Source organism: Rhyacophila brunnea, unplaced genomic scaffold (assembly GCF_057557595.1).
Source record: "Rhyacophila brunnea isolate RB1 unplaced genomic scaffold, BYU_Rbru_1.0 scaffold_7, whole genome shotgun sequence".
Taxonomy (NCBI): domain Eukaryota; kingdom Metazoa; phylum Arthropoda; class Insecta; order Trichoptera; family Rhyacophilidae; genus Rhyacophila; species Rhyacophila brunnea.
Window position 1 is genome coordinate 40,182,905 of NW_028233339.1, and position 16,176 is coordinate 40,199,080.

A 16,176-nucleotide genomic window follows, 5' to 3' on the forward strand; every position below is an offset into this window, starting at 1 on the left:
TTGACTAATTTGTATCAGGTGATCACGTTTTTATGATTTTTTATTCAAATACTGAACTTACTGAAATATTTCGCGGCTCCCTGGCAGGAGCTCTAGGGGCCCCTAGGGAGCCGCGCCCCAGTTTGAGAAGTACTGATATAGTGGGTCGAAAATTAAGAAAACAGGCTGTAGATAGTCTAAGGGCTGTAGACTTTATTGCAAATAAATATTATTGGGTCCTATTTTTTCACCCTAGAGCAGGGGTTCCCAACCTTTTTGTACTATAGAGCACATTCTAAAATATCGGTAGGGTGGCGGGCACCACCTATTTTTAATCGACAAACACCTTCCATAACTTCTCATTTTCCCATAATTTATTTTCTTACATTCATAATTAATTAATAAATAATAAACAAAAATGTTTCAAAATAATAAAACTATTATTCAAATTGCATACACACAGAGAAATGTATTTACAAAACGTAAACAAAGTAAACAAAAAACACAAATACAAAGAAAACATTTTATAAAAAAATATAATATCAATATGTCAATGTGATCTTTGGCATTGCATATCATTGGCCAGTGCCTCATAATTAGGAGAGTATGACGATAATCCTGTTAGCAAACAATGATAAAGATGCTCATGAGTCGAGATCTATATCTTGATTTTATTAAGTTCATGTTTGAAAACAATGATTCGCATAAATATGTCGAACCGAAAAATGATTCAATTTTATATGCCGCTTTTTTCAAAAAAGGGAACTTTTCTCTGTCCACTGTATTCCAAAAGTCCTCTGATATTAAGGATTTAAGCAAAATATTATTCTTAAGGTCCAAAATTTCTAACTCTAGTTCTTCTGTCTTACCTTGAACAAAATCTGCAATACATGCGGCCATTTCCATTACATTTATTTGGCAAGTAAAAGGATTGATACAGAAGGAAACAATTGGCTCGATATCTGTAAACTGCAAAAATCTCTCTTCAAATTGTTTTTTTAACACTTGAAGATGCTTAATAAATAATGACCCGTTTAATTCATTGTTACCTAGCATTTTATTCATATGTGGGAAATGCACGAGAGAATTGATCTGCAGATGTGATATCAACATATCCAAGTTAGCTTTAAATGACTTTACAGAGCTTATCATTTCAGCTATGTTTTTGTCTTTCCCCTGCATCTCCAAATTGAAAGAATTCAATTTTCCATGATGTCTGTGAGAAATCCCAAATCAATCAGCCAGCGAGAGTCAGCTAGTTCATCATAATTTTCCTTTTTATCGTTTATAAATATTTTTTATTTCTTCAATTAAACTCACAAATCTTGTAAGAACCTTTCCTTTACTGAGCCAACGTACTTCAGTATGCAGAATAAGATCATATTTTTTTATCTTCAGTATCTTCTAACAGGGTCTTGAAAAGTCGGTGTTGCAAAGGAGCTGCTCGAATAGCATTGATTATTTTTGTAACTATTTTCATAACGTGTTCAAATGGTAATATTTTACAACACAGAGCTTCCTGGTGGATAATACAGTGGTAGGACATAAAGTTAAAAGTTATAAAGTCGGGTTTTCTGCGTGTGTCAGGCTAGCGTGAAAATTCTGTCTCTGTCGAATAGTGGCGGGCACATACGAATCGTTCCGCGGGCGCCATGGTGCCCGCGGGCACGGGCTTGGGAACCCCTGCCCTAGAGTATTATTAGCATTTATTGATCATAATAATATTATAACATACTAGCTGAAGTACCCGGCATCGTACGAGGTCACTTTTTTGATCAATATACATTTACAAAACAATAATTATTACTGAAGAAGATCTGTATCTAAAGTGGGGTCGGCAAACTTGTTGCCACGAAGGGCGCAATACAAATTTTGAACATAGCCGTGGGCGTATAATACATAATATAATATATACTTTTCTTTAAAGCTGATAACTATTAAAAATCCCAACAGAACTTTAAATCTTGATATAACCCCGAAAATCACTGAAATGTGCATTATTAATAATAATATGGAGTTCTATAAACTAAACACCATATTAATCAATCAATTAATATTTAGTTAGGAAAAGATACATACAAATCGACATAAAAAATATATACTTAACTAATATTTCAAGCTTTAAAATAAAAAATACAAATCCTAAAAAAGTTAACAAAAAACCAAGATTCAAATTTTCAACATTATTATAAATTTAAATTATTAACAATATGTATTTAAAAATGGGTGTTCTTATATTTATATTTAAATGTACATGTAATGTACATGTAATGTACATGTAATACACCCAATGCAAAAAAAGCAATGCGACACGTCTTGGCACTAAAAATTCCAATCCCGGGATCCCGAATCCCGGGATTAATAAACATAATCCCGAAACTTTCGGGATTGATTTTTTTATCAATTTTTATGGAAAATAAAATAAAAACGAAAATATAACAGAAAAAATACTTTTAATAACAAATAACTACATTAGAAATAAACTGAGTGAATGAAGTTTGATTTATACCCACGTGTAAGTTGCCGATTCATTTTATTCTTTCACATAAATTAATAAAAATGAGAAAGATTGGAAAAAACAATACTTCGCACTATTAACAAGTAATTCCACCATGATCTCATACGTTTTACGGCAGTTTCATATTTGAAGGACTAATTAGATTTATGAAGCGGAAAGGCCAGAAGTTATACCATAATTATTTGCTTTACTATTGTAAATCTCGCTAACATATTCATTAAGTCTTTACTATCGAAAACAGCAATCTCATATTAAATTCACCTTATTGTTTTTATTACAACATTATTTCCTCCATTAAAATTGTGTATTTCCAAGATTGAACGTATACAATATTAACAATAAATGTCTTAAATAGTATAAATTATACTAGATTTATTTTTGACCGATTTTATCAATGTTATTTGTAAATATAATATTTTTAATTAACAATGGAAAAAATGCCAATCCCGGGACCAGTCCCGGGATTGTCAAATTGTAATCCCGAAATCCCGGGATCAGAATTTTGGCTCGGGATTCGATTCCCTACTTGGCACTGTAAATCTTCAGCTAACTAAACTTAAGGGTTTGTGAGTCTTGATCGATATTTTGATTTTAAGTATTTCATGTTAGAAAACAGAGATTCACAAGAATATGTCGTAGCACAGTATGAAGACATTCAACTTGTTAGTGGAGTGACAGTATTATAATTTAATAGTATCTTGAGGGCGCATCAAATATTCTCCGAGGGTGTACTGAGTTTCCGATACCTGATCTAGACATACAACATGTCAAAATAAAAATAATTCTGACAGCCAATTCAAACAAAAGAAATTAATAAAATCGAATCCAAAATATTCAAACTTTATCTGTCGTTAAAATTCGAATTTGGAATGATTTTTTTTTTAAATTGTTTCGAATAAAAATACAAATTAGGTGGGTATATTAAAACATAAATCTATACAATTTACGACTGGTGCTTAAAATCTACGTGCCCGAAAATGGACGGCAAAATAAAAAGTTTCACTCCACTATATTATTGATTAAATTTAAAAAAAAATACACATTTCTTTGCTTGACCAATGTCCTAATCTATTTTACGTTGATACATTTCAATAGATATTGTTGAATAAATAAATATTTTGTACTGGGTCCAACTAAAATGATGTAGGTACCCACGTGTAAACTCACTAGATTTCCAAAATAGCTCTTAATGTTTGCCGTTTGGAGACCACTGGATTAGACAGTTTCAATAATTTATATGAATATTTTTTTTGTTTTGTTGATTATTTTCAAAAATAGATTCATCTTTGACATTCTACAGTTGAACGTTTCATCATTTCCAAGATAAAGTTTATTAACAAAAAAACTCTAATAATAAATAATATTATTAATTTATTTTTATTCTTAAATACCTTATTACGAAAAATAAGTATAAATGATTGTATAATCTTATTCAATGCCACTGTATAAATAAAATATACCTATACATGGAAACTCTGCAATACAATTAATGGTAGGGCAATAACTATGTTCAGTCAAATCGTATCGGATATTGATATATTTCACTTACGTGAGCTAAGTTTATGTGGACGTTGTTTTATATATATATTTAATATCGTGTCCGGAAACCTGCACGTATGCCGTATCACACTTCACCGTGAAATGTTGTATCGGAAATATATGGCCGTATATTAAAGACCGTCCAACCTCTTTGGGTCGTATAGTACTGACATAAAATTCATGTCTAAATAAAACACGGTTCTTGTTGGTTCACATTTTACAGGAAGCCAGCAGAAAACAAATTTTGCAAATAGCGTTACATAAAAAACAAAATGAATGTATGTATATATTTTTTATGAATTGTCTGAAATATAAAACTATCCTCGCAAAACTGACATTAGACGGAAAGTCCGCCGTAAAGTAAAAACAGTGCTGACTAGATAATTACTAGACTAATTAAATACCACATTTAAATAGCACGCTAATTATATCTAATGGCTAACTAATCGTTACGCGCTAGGCGGGTCGTTAGCGTCCAATGAGTTTTAAATACTTATTACTTATTACCCAGTGAGTAATCAATCAACCCAAGTCAAAGCGTATCATTATTATTCAATTTATTTTACTATTGCATTAAAATCCACCACTATGTGATTAGGACGCCAAACCGATTCCATTGTCTAGCGATGTCGAGGTCCTGAGGAAGAAGAAGAATAATAATGACTTGAATTGGGTTCTTGTATTTCTAAATAAACTGATGATCTCCGCCTCCTGGTCGCATTTAGCCTACCGACCCCCAAGGTAGGTTTCAAGTCGATAGGATTATAAGAGATTTTTTTTTTTAAATCGTTGTCTGGAGACCATGGCTCCCACAAGGGGGGGGGGTGGCAGGGCTCTAGCCTAGGAGCCTGAGCTCAGGAGGAGCCTGGCGAAGCGAGTCGACCAGATAAGTGAAATAAACATACATCACAAAGTTGTTTTAATAGTAAGAAAAAGTCACCTACGGCGCATTTAAATTTTTTGTGATTTTCTTTTGTTTTCGTATGCGCAAGCTCCATCGTTTAAATTCATCGATATCAGTCAAAAGCCGTTCGATACAAAATGTATGAGAAAATGAATTTTCTTCATAATTTATTTTTTCCGTGATTTATCCGATGCTTTAATAGTTATTCTGCTATTCGGGGCGGAGACAAATCCAACAAATCAAAGATCATACAAATCGGTCCAGCCGTTCTTGAGTTATAAATGGTGTAACTAACCCGACTTTGTTTTTTATATATATATATATATATTCCTTCAATAAGGTTATTATTTAAAATTATGTGGTTGGACGATGCAATTTTTAATTATTTATCGATACCCGACAACTCCGTTATTCAAATGGATGTATTAAAATATACAAAAAACAATGAATATACAGATTAATTTTACCGCGTACACCATTTGGAAAACGCTACTGTAGAGCGTCACACTGCCTTTATCCTTAGCGATAGGTAGGGGGGGCGCCAAAGAGCCTAGCCTGGAGGCCCGCTTCAGGATGTGGGGCCATGATGGAGACCCTTAATAATTGGAGTATCGGAACGGATAAATTTAGGTAGGTACGTTAAATTACACTTTTAACATCCAAAATTCTATAAAACTTATGCTATTTATATTCATTTTTCAGCCAACTTCTGGTTCAGTACTTCTTTGGGTTCTATGGGATTTAGGCCCCTAGGGGATGACACCATTTTGACGGGTTATAATATTGCGAGGAATGGTTTTGGTAAATTTTCCAGACGATATTCTACCATTGCTGCACAATTTGATGGACTGAATATTCTGACGATAAATTACTATCACAAAACCCCTGACTATTTGAAGCTGTAAAGTTCAGAAATGCGCCATAAAATCATATTTTTATTCTCCAATAATTTCTAAACAAGGATACGTTTATCGCTTGTGATAATATTTTCTGTTAATTATATTTTAATCACAGTATCCATTAAAAAGATTACTTACGTGACATTAAATTTGACCTCTTTGGAATAAAATGCTATATCAATGTAGTTTTGTGGACAGTACGTCTAAAAGCGACATAAAATAGATACGTTAATTTGGATGTATTACTAATATCTAAGTGTTTTTCTCTAAAATAGTGTTATAATTAGATTTTATCAAAATGAAGTTGCACACGACAATTGTGCTTTTGTGTGTAATATGCATTGGCATAACTGCTGCACATCCCTTCTGGGGTTCGTCGAAAAAAACTTCAAGTAAGGATAGCTCTTCAAATACACACAGTACATCGTCCTCTCACGGATATCCAAAGAGCTCTTCTGGGTTATCAGGTTCCGGAAAATCTTCTTCGGCGGTCAGTAAACACACACATGGAACCAGCAGCTCTAGTCATACCGTTAAGCCATCTTACAGTCGAGCTACGTCCAGACCATCTTACAGTAGAGCAACGCCTAAACCATCTTACAGTAGAGCAACGCCTAAGCCATCTTACAGTAGAGCAACGCCTAAGCCATCATACAGTAGACCCACGCCTAAGCCATCATACAGTAAACCCACGTCAAAACCGTGGTTCAGCAGAGCCACTCCCAGACCATCTTACAGTAGGCCGACACCCAAACCATCAGCACCATCACATACTTACCCGACAAGTAATGGACACTCAGGAACAAGCAGTTCTCATTTTATCCACGGTGAAAGTGTCATAAAACCATCTCAAAGTAAGCCATCGTATGCGCCAAGTGCTCCGAAACTCGAAACGCCTTCCAACAGTGGGATACATACCTATCCAAGCGTTACAGTGAAGCCGTCTCATGGCCACCAATCATTTACTCCTTCGTCAAATATCGGCCATTCATATCCATCGGGTGGTGGTTTGTCAGGTAATAGTAAATACCCCAGTGGTAACTTTGCTACAAGTGTCACTGTGAAACCATCTCACAGTATGCCATCGTATGCTCCTAGTGCTCCAACAATTCATACGCCTTCTAACAGTGGAAATCACATGTATCCAACCAATTCGTTTCAACATACTCCCGTTGTAAGTGTGACCGTTAAACCTTCGCATTCATACCCATCGAATGGGGGCAGTTTGTCGGGATCGCAACATGGTGGCGTACATTCTTATCCAAACAACCCGACACACAGCTACCCTGTGAGTTTTGGTATATCGGGCACCAATCATGCCACTACGAAAAGACCAAGCCATAGCCATTCAGACTTTATAAACAGCCAAAAAGTGACTAATACACATAACCACCCTTCCCAAAAAATACCATCGAATAGTTATCCTAAGCAAACTTATCACCAACCACCGGTTGTAAACGTCCACATACCCCCTGTGTATCACCAGCCGTTTAATGGAAATACTATTGGAGTGCAGCCAATTTACTATCCGACAGTAACACATGTTCATCACAACACAGGCCCGACTTATGAAGATATCTTGGCTGAAATTCTTATAGCAAGAGCGATTAAAGAACGACGTGAAAGGCTCTATGAGCGATATCACCGTGATCACTACCACCATACTCCCACGACAGTTACACACACGCACTCTTCATATACATCACAAACTGGAAATGAAAAAATACCAAATAAACCAAAGGTGAAACCCGATGTACTTACAGATTGCACCATGAGTGTGAGTACTAAAAATGGTACTAATGTAATAGAATTGCCATGTGAAATTGCTTCAACATTCATTATTAAGAACACTACAATCGTTCCAAATGTGAACACTCAAACAAATTGTACTATTGGAATGATCAGAAATAAAGTTTTTGAATCAACAAATATTCAGTGTGACAGTATACACGAATTGGCTCCAGTAACAGAGCTACCACCATTGAAACTTAACTGCATACAACAACCATTCAATGTGACATCACCTATGACGTATACGCCTTGCACGCATGTTAATAAAAATGAAAAACTGTTTCCTTTAAAAGTGATTCCTTTGCCAAAGGTAAACATTAAAATTTTAAATAATGGAACATCTCAAAATGTCACCGAACTGCCTTTGACAGTCCTCATTGCTTCTCCAATAATTGGAAATTCTTCAGAACGACCAACTAATGCCACAGTTGCTCCGATGCCTCCTGCTGAAATAACACCGAGTGTTCCTCCGATGATTTATGATAATCCTGCAGCATTGCCAATTGCTCCAGCCAAACCTAATATTTATGTCGAGGATACACCAATAAATCCACCGCAAACAGTTTCTGACAAGCCTGTATCTGCAGCGGCTGCAGCATAAAATTAGTTATATTTGATAAATATATATTATAAATAAGATATTTTTATTTCACGAAGGCGCGTCCTCGTCCAAAAGATCGCATAAGCAGACCAATAAAAAATTGGTAAATGTGCCGCAGATGCGCGCGTGAGATTTAATAACTTTCTTTTAGACCAAACCAAACCTACATCAACCTAATATTACCTAATACAATTTTAGTTTGTGATAATGATTCATCAAAATGTATGAAAATTTCAAATTTTCAATTAACAATAAAATTATTGGATCGAAAAGCTTATGCGCCGACAGAAAATAGTATTTATTATAATTGTCTACATGGAATAAACTGTTTTCGTAAAAAAAAAATATTATAAAAGCTCTGTGGCACAATTACCAAAAAAATATTTAAAAAGAGATACAAAATCTACACCACCTACATTTTTTATGTACCTACATAAAACCGAATAATTCCAAAACGTTAATACTAATATACTCGTACCCATATTATTATCAATTATAATACTATCTATCTACGTTAATAATATTTTTTTAAAAAGGACTTAATGACACAAATACTAAAAAAATACTTTTATTGGGTTAATAATGTATGAATATTCAAGAATACAATTTGTAGGTGAATAGTAATTAAATTATTATGTACATGTTCTCAAATAAATAAACTTGTTCTTTTCATATTTCACATCAGATCGAAACAGGGCTCAAAATGGACCGGAACGCACCGGAGCGCAGTTCCGGTTCGTGAAATCAGTAAATTTGTCACTCCATCTCGTGGAAAAAATAATTTGGCCGTCTGAGCTAATAACAAAAAAACGAACATAATTATTTATATAAAATACACATACAATTTTATAACTCTGTTAATACATTCAGAAAAATATCAAGCGCTCCGGTTCTTTCCATTTCGAGCGCTGGATCGAAAACGTATTGTGGAAACAAACAATTGCTGCACTATTTTGGAGAGACTTTTTATCGTTCCATCGGAAGTAGCGACGCGTGGTTTTGTAGAATTTTGGTTTATTTATAAAAGCGCGCAAATTTGTGCAATGTGGACTTTCCAAACTGCATTTAATTTGATAGCAATGTTTGGTGGTGGGACGTGCGTTGAATTTCGAAAAAATATTGTATACTTACGTGACTTTGTGTAATGCCAAGAGTTTGCAAACTATTGTATATTTTTTATATGGATATATTGTTGTACTATACAATGTATATGGATATCTTATGTGTGTTTTATGTGGACTATGTTAAATAACCTTCACAACTTTTTTCATTAATTTAAATTAGTTACATACATACTTACCTAAATCTTATGTATATAATAAAATAACTGTACTTATATGATGTTTTAAAATATTGAATGTCTTAAATGGGAACGATAAAATATTTTGATGTCAAAGTCACCGACTGTCAATCAGTGACGTATTGTTTATCGACCGTGAACTGCGGTATCTCACAATTTCAGCAACATAAATTTTATTGGAGAAAAAATAATCTAATTTTCTTTTATATCTATTTCATGGTTAAGGGCAATGACATTAATATGGACGAAGCATCTGAAAAAAAATGACACTCACTTTTTTGTCGGGTCAGCCGAATGGCATAATCTGTTCTAACGCCATTACAATAAAGGCAGGGCTCGAAATAGACCGGAACTCACCGGAGCGCCGTTCCGGTTCATACAATTCCCAAAATTATCGCTCCGTCTCGTGTAAATATTAATTTGACCGTCTGAGCGAGCTGTCATATTATAAAAAAAATCCAACACAATCGTTTTTTTAAATACATATATGTATAGAATTAGATAAGTAACAGTGTTAATATTTTCGTAAAATTATCAAGCGCTCCGGTTCGTAAAATTTTCCATTTCGAGCGCTGAAAGGTGATATTGCTATAAGTTCCCGATGATTTTTGTCGGTCTGCCGAATAGTTCGGTTCTAACGGGTTCGCTCAAATGAACATTGACACTAGAAACACTGTTCTACGCCAATACAATAAAGGTGATATTGCTATAAATTCCCGATGCGTGATATCGCATAATGGAAATTGCGTGACGTCTACCTATACATGTGCGAATATCGCTATGCGCGAATTTACTTTCTAGTACGTTGTCCATTAATAATGCCATTGGTTAGGGGTTAATATTTTCATTAGTATTGTATATTGTATCCAATATAGTTAACGCGATTGTAAACTTTAAACCTAAGTATTTTTTTTTTTGATATTGCTAAATGAAGCTCATAACAATTATCATGAACTATGAAATAGGGAAATTTCTTTGTTTTGTGGCTGATATGATCGTAATATGTATTAAAAACTTCTTCTTCGCTGTCCATAGATGCTCCATATCATTGATATACTACTAGATGAGCAGTTCCCATACAAGTGTCATTTTAAAAATGTACCACAAAAGATATTACGAATATCGTCTTATAATATTTCCTTGTAGGTATAATGCGTTAAGACCGTTAACTTGGATTCCCGAATTTCACCCGTATTGCCCTGGCTGTAAAACTAAATTTGCGTTCTTGGAATAGTGAACCTAAGGGTGCTGCAACGCAAAACAGACAGAGCAAGTCGCCATGCGCTGACTATTAGTTAGAGTAAGATGCAAGCTAGACCGGGCTTACTCAGTAAGTTTTAACAAAGGCCGAGTCGCTGAAAATCGGGCGTCATTTTAAGAAGCATATGATTCATCCAGTAGTATATCAATGCTCTATATAGACCAGAAATGATCGATACAGTAGGTAAGAACGTACTAACAGTATGAAGGTATTTATTTTGCAATCGCATGGTAAATTTTAATTAATTTAAATTCTAAATGTTCTATTTTATTAACATTGTGTTGTTATTTAAATATAATTACATATATTATATATATATATATATATATATATATATCGGACCAACTAAGCGGCAACACCGCATACCGTACGTAGATAATATTGTGTATCAAAGAGTAGATATGTGTGTATTTTTCAACAGCATCCCTATAAGCAGAAGTCACCGCATGCTACCGATGTACGCGTCTTTTCCCAAGTACTAAAAAAAACAATGCAATGTTATGTAAGTATACAAACTTGCTCACTATGCTGTGAGCAAAGCAAGTAGTAGTTACGACTCTCGCGCCACGAGCGCATCGCACGGCCACTCGCACTGTGCTTTGTCGCTTATACCTGCTAAAGTAGGTGGGATAATAATAGGTATATAATAATAGTAAATAATTGTAAAATTACGTTATTACATAACAATTATAATATTAATTAATGTGCTTTGAAATGAGATAACCATATTATTATAATGTGAGCAACAAAATGTGTTTTTATCAAATAAAAATATAATTTGAATACTAATTGTTTAAATGTGTTTTAATTACATATATTGAAAATTATGTATATATATTGTATATCCTGTCATTAATTATGTAATAAATAAATGTAAAAATCATTACCTAAGTACAGTCTTTCATTTACTAGGTATAATATAGGATATAAAATTATTCTAATACAATTCAGGGTCCGGTACCCACGATGGCCACGATGGCTGAGCGGGTAACGCGTCGGCTTATAATTCTAGATCAGGCAAATGCATACTGTTTATTAATGTGCGTTTGGATTCAAACTATCGACACATTGATAGGTTGAGCAAGTGGCTAACATCCATTTCTTGTAAAAAAATAAATCTGTATCATCAAACCTCCACCCTATGGAGGCTCATATGATATTCTTATGGATCGGACATGGTCAAAAAAAATCGATCGAAGCTCGAAGTCGACATTATAACTACCGAAAATAAATTCGATGTAAATAAAAAGAATTTTAAGCTTTTATTTATCTTTCGGAAAAAATTATAACACATTAAAACAGCTAGCTATAAATTATTCCAAAATATAATCTCGGTTAGTCTAATTCGTGCATTAGATTTGTGCAAAATAATGTAGATAGGTAAGATTTTTTTTTTGTTTTGTTGTGCCTCCTCTAACGATAGGTATAATCTGCCAGTAGTCGAACAATAATGATTGCTCGCGTGGACAGACAAGCATACTCACCAGGGAACTCAGAAATAATGGGAACTGAAATACACAACGGGTAAGGCGATAGCAGGTAACAGACTCGAGTAAGGATGAACCGGGTTAAACTTACACACGTGTCTAGAATACGTTTATGTCGAATACTGAAAACTGCTCTCGGTTTATGCATTTACGCTCATTTAATGTTGGTGTAAGTATTACACACACTATTGCACGTGCATAGTGCGTGCTTCATTTTCGTAGGACACTCATGCATTCAAAAGCCTGCTTCACCATGCGGCGTATTGAATACAGCCTATCGGTATTCTATTTATTATCTGTTCTGTGATACTCACTCTCTATATTATAATATTATTCATTTATTTATCTTAGGTATGCTTACATTCTGTAGTTTAAATGCTAGAACAGGTATGGCGAACCTATGGCACGCGAATGTTTCATTTTGAAGACAAAAGCAATTACTATTTTATATATATTTAAAAAGTGTTTTTTTCAAAAAAAAATATAAATAAATATACCTATAAGTACGTAAGTACTATAGTACCTACTAATATTTAAAAAAATGACAACATAACCATGCGTATTTTCTTTGGTTTTTCATATCATGTTTACGTTTATTATGTTTATGTAAACGGAAACGTCGAAATGCATGCATAAATGATAAATGACAAATTGCATTGTAAAAAAAATAGCAGGAAAATCCTTTTCAAGAATAATCATTAGCTTTAATCTAAATATACAATTGCAAAGATCGGTCCTTATGATCAGGCAATTAAAAATAAAAATATACAATCAATAAACGTTAAGAAATTAATTATCGGCAGTTATTCAAATATAATAACTGCTTGTTATATTGCCTCAAACATAATATCTAAAAATGGAAAACCGTTCAGTGATGGAGAATATAATATGAAAGAAGAGTGGTTTAAATGCTTCTACGATCTCATTGGGAAAATAGAAAACAATGAAAAATTATTCAAAGAATAAAAGATATGCCTTCAGCTAGAAATACGATGAAAGATAGAATATCAAGAACTCAATTGTATTTTTTATAATGGAATTCTTAAAAAACTATTTTTTTAGAAAACTTTATTTTTTCCTAATGAAAAACTGCTTGGCACGTCAGACAGTCGAAAAATATTATTTGGGAAATTTTGGCACGCGTACGTAAAAAGGTTCGCCAACCCTGTGCTAGAAGATACCTATCAATATTTGGCCACGTATTTTTTTCGACTTAAACGTGGTGTAAATGAGAACTCTGCCATTCTAGGTAGTATTGACTTGTGTATCCCTGATAACTATCTTAGAAATCGGGAGCATCAGTTGTTTGCTCTCTCGAGGAGCACAACTAACCTGCCATTGGTGATGCCAATTGGGAGAGCAATAACTCTGTTCAACCAAATCGCTTCGGATGTTGATATATTCCACCTACGTGAGGATGAGTATAGGCGGACGTTGCTTTATAAATTCTTAAAATAGGGTCCACTTAGCTCATTCGGTGTGCTTCAATGCTTTATAATATATATACTATATAATAATTTATAATTTTTGTACCTTACAAGTACTTTACTTTTCATATTGCTTTTGTGATAATGCATATATATTTATTTCTTCTTTACACTGTTTCTTTGTTTTTAAATGTCATGTTTTGAACGTCTTAAATTTATAATTTGTAATGTTCACGGTAACAAATAAATAAATTTGAATTACAAAACAATAATAATTGTATGTTGACTAGGTAATTTGTTTCAAGATTGGTTCCAGAATGTTCAATAATTCGAGACTAGGCCGACTAGGGCCAATTAAATGAGTTATAGATACCAGAGAATTTTCTGATAGTAACGGAGCATCAATGAAACAAACAAAAATAATTACAAGATAAAAAGAACTTTTTATACATTACCACGTTTTTAAATTTTCTGTTGAATCATATAAACTTGACAATTATATGTATTAATAAATACTTTTTTTGTACTTGATAGAAATACTGAATACATTTAGAATACTGAAATGTCATTTTGACATGTCATATTGATTTCCATAGTAACGCACGTATATATTAATAATTTAGTTGCTAGGGCCCCCTTAGCAACCAACAATAATAACTTTCCATACAAAACAGAATTAACTGAAAATTAATTCAATTCTGCTTAAAAATGGCTAAAAATATTAAAAGAATGCATTGTCGTCGTGTTATGATATATTCTAAAAGTTTCAAATGTCTAGCTAGTCGGGAAGTTTGTTAAAAATCTTCAATTGTCCAATACAAATCTTGGACAAACAAGAAAAAATTTATACTGGACAGACAACAAAAAATCTGTACCGGACAAAAAAGAATACGAGCTAATAAAAACGTGGTAAAAAATAAAAGAGTCAATCAATTTTCCGTGAATCAATTCTTCACCAAGTATAGAGCATCTTGAAAAACATATTAGGTAGGTATAATCAATTATTTTATGCACTGATCGAATAATTGGAAACTGTTATCATATTCTAACCGTGCATTGCTATCAATGAGATGGGTAAACACAGCTTTAAATTGCGCTCCGAGAAAATCGAAAATTCACAAAAAAAAAATCAGTGGGCCAGCGGTTATCGCCATTCACTTGAAAACTCAACATACATTAATTCGCAGGATACTGCGGTTATAATTATTACTAATAAAACATTGCGATAAGGACTATTATTTAAATAATCTTAGATCTTTACATTATTAAACTACAAGGTATATAATAACGAACGCTAAATATTTTTGACATTACTTCTCGATTGTTTGTGGTAACAACGGCAATTAATTTAAATAAAGAACGTTTCGACGTGACTGCCAATATACCTATTGCTCAATTCTAAATTCAAATATAACTAACAAAAGATGGCGACGGTTTCAAAAATTAACTTCCTCGCTGCGTTTGTGATCTTCGCGTGCCTTGGTTCGTGTGTTTTATCGGCCAGTTTGCCAGATTGGGTGGACGACGGCGAGCGATCTTATCTGGAGGTCCACGGAGGATTGGACGCTGGCGACAAGGATATGGATGCCGTGGAAGTTCACCCTCACGAGGACTTCGATGAAACTGACGACAATGTGAGTGAAGACGTGGCCGATGGATCGGACGGGTGCCCAGAAGGAATGAGGCGGGATTTGAGATGGAGATGTCGTGAAATTTGGTGAAAAACTGACTAAGTGATACATACAAGAAAAGTTTTTATTTTACAAGTACATTATTAATACATTTTACTGATAGCTTTCATTTGAAATAATCAACACGGATCTAATCAAGTATTTTAACATAACACTATTTAAAATGTGCATTTACAATTTTTATTAGTACATACCTACTATTGAATATTATGAATCTTTTTATTGATTAGAATGCAGTTTGATGAGTTCTTTAAAAGGTAATAAAACGAATGATAGTTTTATTTTTTTTTTAAATTAAAAAATATCGATTTTTATTTAAAAAAAATGTGCATATCTAGATTTTTTTATTTGTGTTAAATCGAGCGGTCAGAATACCAAAACTCGAATTGATATATAAAAAAATGATATCACGAGAATGGCAAACAACATTTTAATGATAAAAAATATTCATAAAATTTTATGTTGCAAAAAAATCTGACTTCCAAAATACGCACATTTTATGTAGTTTTTTATCTAATGAAAATTAATAAATAAAATCATTCTATATTTTTATAATGTTGATTATTTAAAATTAAAATCATCAATAAAAATAAAACGTATCAAACTGTAGTTTTAAAATTCGTCCGCAGAGATAACACAGTCACACTTAAGCCATATAATATTATTGATATATAACGAAGTTTTATTTAAGTTGAAATATTACAATGTGATCTGATCTTTATTGTCAACTCTGCGAATTTTTGTCTCGTTCTGTTTTGTCACGAAACTCTCGGAGAAGT

At 33.2% G+C, this 16,176-nt stretch overlaps 1 protein-coding gene across 1 annotated transcript; it reads left to right on the forward strand.

The window, feature by feature from the left end:
- Positions 1 to 5,491: 5,491 nt before the first annotated feature.
- Positions 5,492 to 11,683, forward strand: LOC147064865 (uncharacterized). Its single transcript, XM_085957576.1, has one exon. The coding sequence runs from the start codon at positions 6,138 to 6,140 to the stop codon at positions 8,229 to 8,231; it is 2,094 nt and encodes a 697-aa protein (XP_085813702.1). The 5' UTR covers positions 5,492 to 6,137; the 3' UTR covers positions 8,232 to 11,683.
- The last annotated feature ends 4,493 nt before the right edge of the window (positions 11,684 to 16,176 follow it).